A 9,247-nucleotide genomic window follows, 5' to 3' on the forward strand; every position below is an offset into this window, starting at 1 on the left:
TCAAAAATTTGTTGAATTCTTTTATTATTTCATATATTTAAAAACAGATCCTTGAGGATTTCCTGAGTACTATCGATAAACATTCGAAATTTTGAAATATCTTTTCGAAAAGAAAAATCGAAATTTTTTCAAGGGGGGAGCATAGAAAAATTGGCAAAAATGTCAAAACATGGCCGTATCTCGGCCGTTCGAAGGACTATCGGCATGTCCTTTGGCACAAGGATAGCTTTTATAAATACAAATTGCTTGGCATCATAAAAAGGACGAAAGTCCTGACAGGACTTGAGATAAAAGAACTTTTTTGTTTTCATAAAATAGCGTATATCTCGGCCATGTCCTGGCTGATCCTTGCGAGTCCTGTGTCAAATGAAGCATATCGGTGAGCACTATTATCCTGCCAAATTTCATGCCAATCGTAATTGTAGTTCTCGAGTTATCCTGGATTTTAAAATTTTCGCAAAATTTCTTTAACCAAAGTGTCGAAAAATTGAAAGAATTTATTTCTCAGATCACGCCAATTTTTGGATGCCAATCGATAGAGGATCCTTGCGATCCTTGCAATACATCAATAGTCCAGATATCATATTTTTTGGATGACTTGATGCTTTATAACTGTTCTTTCATAAACCATAAAATAGAATCACTAAATAAATTCGTTTTGCATATATGATTATAAATAATAAACAAAATTTATTTGTTGTTATGGAAATACATACAGAATTATCGAGTTTGAAAAAAAAATGCATATACTACTCGTAGATTAGTGCCAAGAGCTGACGAACACAATATCGGACAATCCATATACGTTATTTTCGGGGATTGTCGCTCATCGCTGACGAATTACAAAATTGATGTGGAACGTACACGGCTAGTACAGTGAACACTACGGCTACGCGAACTTACAGACTACGTAATTAAAGAGTGCGACAAATATGAATAAAAGTAAGATAAGCTGCCTCAATCGGAAAGCAGCACAACATCATCGTTCGTCTCGACGGACGGCGCTGGCTTTGATGGCTTCGCTGTCTTGGATTCTGAGCCGTTTTGCTTGCGCAGATATTGACTGATGAGCGCATTCTTTGTGGGCGTATGAAACTGCTGATCACGACCCACAGACATCAGCAGCGTGGCGCGTTTCTTGTTGCTCCCCGAGGCTGCTGTCGTTGGAGTTGCACCTGTTGCTGTTGCAGTTGTTGCTGTCGATGGCGATGTGGTTGCTGTTGGCTTTGCGATTGTCGGTGTGCTTGGCAACGATTCGCCACGTTTCGTTTGCTGCTTGCTGAGATCCGTTTGCTGCTCATCACCAGCTGCTGCTGCCGCTGGCTCCTGCAACGATGTGTCCGCCTTACCCACCTTCGGTGTCAGCTTGTAGCTCCATTGATTCATTATCGGGAGATCAGACAGTTCGTATTTTTGCAATATCTCTTCGCTGACCACCCAGCTCAAACGTTTGCGCGGTTTCTTTGATTTCTTTGCCGACTCCCCGTTGGGATCCACCACCACGGATTTCCAGGCAGCCAACTCGTCGAATTTCTCGCGCAACAACGTCTTTGGCGGCAACGTCATCGACTCTTGTGTGATCTGCGTCTTCAAATACTCCAGATACTCGGCGATGAGGAAGACCTTGCTATTGCTATTGCCATGTATGAGACGCACCAACTGCTGCAGCAATCGATCGTCCATCTGAAGCACTTGCTTCGGTACCTTCGCTGCTTCGAGTGGCTCCTCTTCGCCCGCCACCTCGGGCGGAGGTTCCAGTGTCAACGGCTCCAGCTGCCAGCAGCCGTACATATCGATTGTCTGTGCAAAGACCGCTGGGAAGAGTTCCGATTTGTTGCCATTCTCGTCGAGCCAAACGGGTCCCAGCAATCGGGGTTTGATCTTTTTAGTCTGTTTCTTCATCTCCTGTGCGAACTCCTGCTGCAGCACCTGGAGCTTCGCCTTTTGGGCTTCGCGTGTGTTGCCATCCTCGAGTTCGTCGTCGTTTTGCAGCTCCTCGTCGCTGAGATGGCCATGGGGCACAAACCATTCGTTGTATTCCTCCTCGGATTCTTCTTCCGATTCGCGTTCCTTTTCATCTTCGCTCGCACTGAGCGATTCACCCGGCTCCTCCTCCTCCCACTCACAATCGGAGTCCACTTCATAGTCAAAGTATGCCTGCAAAGTACACACAATTATTATCATCTATTACTCTCTCTCTCTGTTTGCTTCTCTTACCTTATCCTGTCCCAGAGGACGACGCGCATTGATCACTTGACTCCGCTTGCGCCAAGTGCCGTAGAAGGGCGGACGACGGTTGTCCGCAAAGTGCAAGTACTTAGCACGCACCCAGGGCACCTGCTTGGCCCGTTCCTGCACAATCGGTGTGCCCGCATTTGCCAGTTCATCTGTGGATTAAAATTCGCATTAATTTGGCTCATTAGAAAACGCTTTGCATACAGATTTCGATACCTTTCACTTGGCTTAATAGTTAGCTATTATATTATGTTGGGTAGTGGGTACCCATAGGGTAGAAAGATGTTATAGCTTTTAATAAGAAATGAAGAAACTATTTTAAAATGCTTTTGGCTCATTACAAAATGCATTGCATAGAGATTTCGATGACTTTCACTTGGCTCAATAGTTAGCTATTATATTATGTTGGGTAGTGGGTACCCATAGGGTAGAAAGATGTTATAGCTTTTAATAAGAAATGAAGAAACTATTTAAAAATGCTTTTGGCTCATTACAAAATGCTTTGCATAGAGATTTCGATAACTCTCACTTGGTTCAATAGTTAGCTATTATATTATATTGTAATACCCACTACCCATAGGGTAAAAGGATGTTATAACTTTGAATAAGAAATGTAGAAACTATTTAAAAAAAAACGCTTACTGCAATCGGGACTTAACTCCTAGTACAATATCGATATACCAAATATAGTCTTCGGTATATTATAGCAGTTAGTAACCAAGTAAACCTCACTTAACGGCTTTTTTCTTATCTTCTATACTTAAGCCCCATTTTTGTGTAATAATCTTAAAGCATGGAGCCTGAAGACCTTGTTCCCTTTGGCACATTTCATTGAAATAAGGAATTGCATTCATCACAAAAAAAAATTAATAAAATAAGTGAAAATGCAAATAAAAGTGACTCTTAAATAGAATCCCTAATTTATGCTTAATTTTAAACGGAAAATTAAGGAATAACAGTCATTCATTTTGAACAATGTAATAATACACAAAAATTATGATTAATCTTCAAAATTTATCATTTTCGTTGCAGAAAACTTAAAAATCAAAATTGATTGAAGGTAAAAAAGAATTATCATAATTACCACTGCATTTAAATGCACTTTAAAGATAAGTTAAAATAAATAGTTTTGATTTTAAATTGAATTTTACAGTTAACAGCACTTTTTGTATTAGGGATGCTTGTGCACTTATTTGCAAATAACTTTAATTGCACAATGCAGATAACTGAAACTTTTTGCAGAGTAAAATATAGTTAACTATTAACGCTTTAATGCTGCATTTTACTGCCACCGTTAAAGCAAATTTAAATACTGATTTTAGTGTTTCATTGAATCATTGAAACCTATAAAATCATTTTTGATTGTTGAATTTTTATAGCTTCAACTGCAGTTAAATGTACTTTGAAGATAAATTGAAATAAAAAATTGATCTGGAAATAGTTTTCATTCAACATTTAAATTTTCAATTAAGAACACATTTTGTGAGATGCTTGTGCACTTATCTGCATCTAACTTTAATTGCACATTTTACTTTAATTGCACATTGCTGATAGCTGCAACTTTCAGAGGTGTAAAATATTGTTGGTTATAACAGACTAAATGCCGTAATTTCAGCAAGTTGCAAGTGAATTCTTAACATATATGTAAAGTACTCACCAACTATCTGGACATCGTCCTCGTCCTCGTCGTCCTTGGAGCGTCGCTGCAGTCGCACATCGCGTTTGCTGCACAGCGGTTTGTGCCTGCCCTGGGTCAGTTCAGCAACGTAGAGTTGGGCACGCGTGGGACGCTTCACACGACCAATGCTCTCATCCAGATCCTCCATGTCCTCATCCTCGTCCTCGTCGTACTCATCTTCATCGCGAAAGAGACGATCCAGCTGACGACGCGAATCCTTGGCGATCGAGGCGCGTATGACGGGCGCCAGAATCATGTCATCCTTGATCTGAAACGGACGAAAGGCGAGCGTCTGACTCTGGCCATTGGCGTGTCCATTGCTGTCGCAGCTATTCTGATCGTGATCCATTGGATGGCCGCCACCAATGCTGCCGGTGGATTGACGTGGCGGCTGCTTGGGCACAAAGAACTTGGTGAACGAGGCGGCGGCGCGTTTCTTCTTCAGTTCGGCTTCCTCCTTCTCTAGCTCCTTGCGACGTCGTTCTTCGTCCTTTTTGCGCTGCACCTCCTCCTTGGCCTCGTTGCGTTTGCGCTTCTCCTCATCCTTCTTATCCACCTCCGCCTGACGTTTGCGTTCCTTCTCCTCGCGCTCCTGCCGACGCACCTGCTCCTTGTCTTCGCGTTCCTTGCGTCGCTGCTCCTCCTTTTGTTCGCGTTCCGCTTTGCGCTGCTGTTCGCGTTGCTCCTTCTCCTGCTGCTTCTGGTTGCGCTCCTCCTGCAGCTTGCGTTCCTTCTCCTCGCGCGCCTTGCGTCGCTGCTCCTGCAGCTTCAGCTGCTTGGCCGTCAATGGTTGCGACGACGTCGACGTCGATGACTTCTCGGCGGGCACAGCAACGTTTTTATCATCGCTCGTCTTCGGCTCGGTGTCCGGCTCGGGCTCTGGTTCCACATCTGTGCTGGACAGCTCAGTAACGACGACAACTTCAGCCGGTTCTTTAGGTTCCTTATCTGCTTCCTTGGCTGCCTTGGGCTCGCTGTCACTCTCGGCCAGCGTTTCATCCGTGTCCACATCCATTTTGGACTCGACCAACACTTTGGCGCGCTTTTGCGGATTCAGTTGCTCGGCTATGGCTTCGATATCGTCACTGCTATCGCTGCGTTCCACTTCCAGCACAGGTGGCGCCACTTGCGCCTGCGTCTCCTCCTGCGTCGCCGTTGCCGTCTCCGTCTTCTTCAGCGACTTGCGTCGCTTGGCGCGTTTGTTGTGCAATGGCAACTTAATTTGCACCGGCGGCGTCGTTGGCGCCGTCTCCTGCTTGGCCTTTGCCTTGACTTTGGGCTGCTGCTTCACTTCCGCCTTCGCCTTTGCCTTCACCTTTACCTCCGGCACCTCTTCCTCTTCGTCAGCGTCGTCATCATCGTCGATCAGCTCAATGCAATCGCCATCCTCAGCACTGTCCTGAGTCTTGGCTTTTTTACTGATCGTCGTCGTCGTCGTCAGCTGATTCTCTTTGCTGTTGGACAAGGCCTCCGCCTCATCCTCATCCTCCTCCCCGGCCGCAGCTGTGGACGCATCTTTGGCCACGCCGTAGGACAATTTGCGCTTGCGCGGCTCTCGCTCCACAACAACAGCATCCTCGATTAGATCAACGCTGCTTGCGGCAGTTGTTGACGATGATGTTGCTGCAGTTGCTCCACTTGATGCTGCTGCCGCCACGGGGGTGATAAGTTTAAAGGGCAGGCGAGTTTGGACAAATTTTTTGCCGCTGCTGCCGCTGTGATCTTTATCTTTGTTGTTGTTGTTGTTATTGCTGCCATTTGGATTCTTAGCACGTCCAGAATTTGGCGTTTTAATCACAATGCCGGCAGGCATCTTAACACGTTACGTTGAAATTTTCTCACTTGTTTATTTATGTAAATTGTACAGCGTTGTTTTTCCCACTTTTCGTTGATCTTTTCCACACACACGCACAACAATATCTGTAAAAAGCGCGCCAACAGCAAACAATACACAGATGTTTTTGCAGTGTTGCATTTTGTGCCCAATCAATCGATAAGCGTGCAGTACGCCATCGATAGTTTCGTTTCGTGTTTTGTTTTCGCATGGTTGGCAACGCAAAGCCGATATTGCGCTGCGTTGTGCGGTCGTTGCATAGATGGCGCCAGCTGCCATATTCACCAATATGTTCTGCACTTGTATTTAAATATGCAACTAACAATATTAATACTTGGTTTTAGTTTTAATAATTTATTTAATTAATCTTAAACACACATTTGCAAAATTATATACAATTATTTCATTATGGATTTTATATTGTTGCTACATCTAACAACATTTTAAGGTGTCCTTTTCAATCATCTCCTCTAACTCACTTGCGACAACAACAAACAAGACACATCTCCCCCCACCCCCTGTTATATTATTGGCGACACTGGTTCATATGGCAACTGAGCTGCTGTTGCCTTCAGCCTGTAGAGGGCGCTGCTGATTTTCATTCATTTAATTACAATTTGTTGCGATAAGCAATCATAGTCGAGGGAGGCAAACGCTAACCTCAAATTTGTAGTTGGAAATTGCAACCGATGCACAAGTGTATGCTACCTCCTCCTTCCCCCACCCCCTGGTTGCTCGTAACCCATTTAACTTTCGCCCAAATCTTAAATCTAATATTGACATGTGTAACAAGCAAAAGCAGCGCAGTTTCTGCTGCTGCGGTTTACCACGAAGTAAAGGGGGTGGACGACACACCCCCTCGCCCTAGTCCTCACCCTCACCCACTCCACTCCGTAATCGATGATAGTCTGTGGCCTTTGCTTGGCATGTGGCATATTATACGCATTTTGTATGTCGACTCCTTTAATAATAATGATGATGATAATAATAATAATAATTTTTGCCTTGCGTTCCGCTGGGATTTCGTTGCCCGAGCTGCGCTGCAGCAGCGCAGTTCGCGTAAAATGAAAATTCGTTCATGCATGTGAACGCAGAGGGGGGTGGGGACGGAGGGTGGTGGGTTGAGGGTCAGGATGTGAATGAGGAGGTAATAGAAAATCTATTAGCGCGTACAAAAACATGAAAATTCTCAGGAGAGCGGGTTTTTGCTATTTGGGCACACACACACACACACAGCCACAGACACTAACCATTCATTTATTTATTCATTCATCCTTTTGATGACACGCAAACCAAAGCAAATTGAGGGCGCGCTAAAGAGTGAGCTAGAGAGAGACAGAGAGTGAAATTAGAAACCTGTTGGCGTGAAGCGTGCACGACATGACTGACTGACAGACTGACAGACAGACTGACAAGCACGCGCCAGCTTGCGTGAGCGATAAGTTGCGTGCGGGCGCCTATCGATAGTTTCGATTGCGATCGATGTGCTTCGATCCGCTGCGAATGGACATTGAGCGAATGCGATGAGCAGCCGCCATTTTGTTTTTACTAAGATGAAGAAAAATAAATGCATTGCTGACTTTAAAATATCAAATAACGCAAAAAAACGATATATTGCAAATAATTGGGATGTTAATCAACTACATTAAAATGTTAATTTTAATTGCAAACAATATTTGAGTAAATTTGTTAATTTGGAAAATTAAATCAATATGCTTAAACATTTTGACATTAATTTTGTTGCCACACTGTAAATGACCAAGTCGCTGTTCACAGTTAAGACTTTCCACTCCCCAATCTCCCTCTCTCTCTCTCTCTCTCTAACTCACCCCCTCTAGCTCGGTTGTCGCCCTTGTCATATTGTTGTTGCCGTTGGAATCGCAGTGAGTATTGTATTTAAGTAATTGGAGGGTAAAATGTGTTTCCAATTTGTTGTACCAATGTGTGTTAGCAACATTTTGCCGCCCAACCTCTGCCCCACCCCATTCTACTTAGTGGGCGGGCGAGCTTACTTACTGCCATAGAACAAGAAGAAGAAGAAGCAGCAGCAGCAACAACAACAAGAAGAAGAGAGAAACAACAGCGAGAAGCAGCAACAAGATTGAAAAAAGTATTGAATTACATTTATACAACATTTGGTTGAATAGCTTCCCAATTGTGTTTCGTGTCATGCCAAGACGGAGACTGCAAGAATTTTATGCAGATCGTTAGATGAATCGTCTTGTAGAATGCTTCTTGCATTGAGTCTGGTGTACGCGCCCTCTTAGCGCAACGCGTAATTTCCCTAACGCCTACTTTTCTCGAACATGTGCAATTTTGTGTATCATTTGTCATTTGTTTTGTGAGTGCTGTACAAGAAAGTTGATTTTTTCCTGCGCGTCTTTTATAAAACAATAAGAGGTAAGTTGTTAATATTATTAAACTACTATTCTAATCTGATTTAAATTAAAAAATATATTTGTATTTGTATTTATATTTACAGTTTTGAGGACCACGAAAGAGCTACGTTGGATGATAAAAATAAAAACTACAAGGCATTGTTCAGGGCGAAGAATATTGAAAACGGCGAAATAAATTAATTTTTTCTTTTAGCTATTATATTATTTAGTTATAAGTAAAACTGTTTAGATAATATTATATATAAATTTAAGTACTCATTGTATTAGTTTTAATAAATTTAATTTCAAGTATAATAAACATTTTATTTACTGCATATATTTTTGAGCGTATTTTTATTTTGCATATTCCGAACTACGCACTAGAATCTAAGCACAGATTTTCGGCAAGAGCTGCACCGCATATTTTCTACAAGAAACGTCGAGTACAAATTCCGCCAGCGCAGCCGAGGGAAATTTAAATTTCCCTTTGGCAAGAATTTATACTCGACGAGTCTTGTAGATAATCAGTTCCGCATATACGGCAAAACGAAGTGAGTAAGTCTTTTCGCATCTTGTGTCTACACATGACGGGACTGGAAGAAAACTTGTATATTGTCTACGAATAAAACACAATCGGGTTTTGCCTCCCACTGTTATCCCACACCCCACCAACCCCCTCTCCACCTCAACACCCGCTGTTTGCCATGCGCTGCGGTTTGTGTTTCCTTTTGTTCGAGCGTCGAGTGGTCTTCGCTTGGGTGGCTCTATGGGCTGGACCTGCCCTGTGTCTATATCTAACATATCTGTCAGTCAGTCAGTTTGTCTTCTTGAACATTTTGTGGCTTCCATGGTGCGCCTCTAGATGCGTCAGCAGCAACACCGGCGCTGAAAGCCATTGGAATTCCCGCAGGAATTCGCTATGAAAATTCATTAGTCGCTCTTTAGTTTTCGCTTCGACGACACACACACACATACACATATTTCTATAGTGCATGCATTCAACGCTGTGTATGTGTGTGTGTGTGTGGACTCGCTTTATTATGCCGTTTGAGATGAAGACGGATACGCATTAAAATTGTAACAGACCGAGAATGTGAAATTGGGAATCCAGAATGGTTAAGA

General features: G+C 43.1%; 1 protein-coding gene across 1 annotated transcript; it reads right to left on the bottom strand.

The window, feature by feature from the left end:
- Positions 1-665: 665 nt before the first annotated feature.
- LOC117574628 (chromatin assembly factor 1 subunit A) lies at positions 666-5,847 on the bottom strand. Its single transcript, XM_034258522.1, has 3 exons — positions 3,893-5,847; positions 2,218-2,387; positions 666-2,157 (listed from the first exon to the last, which is right to left on the bottom strand). The coding sequence occupies exons 1-3, from the start codon at positions 5,724-5,726 to the stop codon at positions 958-960; spliced, it is 3,204 nt and encodes a 1,067-aa protein (XP_034114413.1). The 5' UTR covers positions 5,727-5,847; the 3' UTR covers positions 666-957.
- Positions 5,848-9,247: the final 3,400 nt, after the last annotated feature.

Source organism: Drosophila albomicans, chromosome X, assembly GCF_009650485.2.
Source record: "Drosophila albomicans strain 15112-1751.03 chromosome X, ASM965048v2, whole genome shotgun sequence".
Classification (NCBI taxonomy): Eukaryota; Metazoa; Arthropoda; class Insecta; order Diptera; family Drosophilidae; genus Drosophila; species Drosophila albomicans.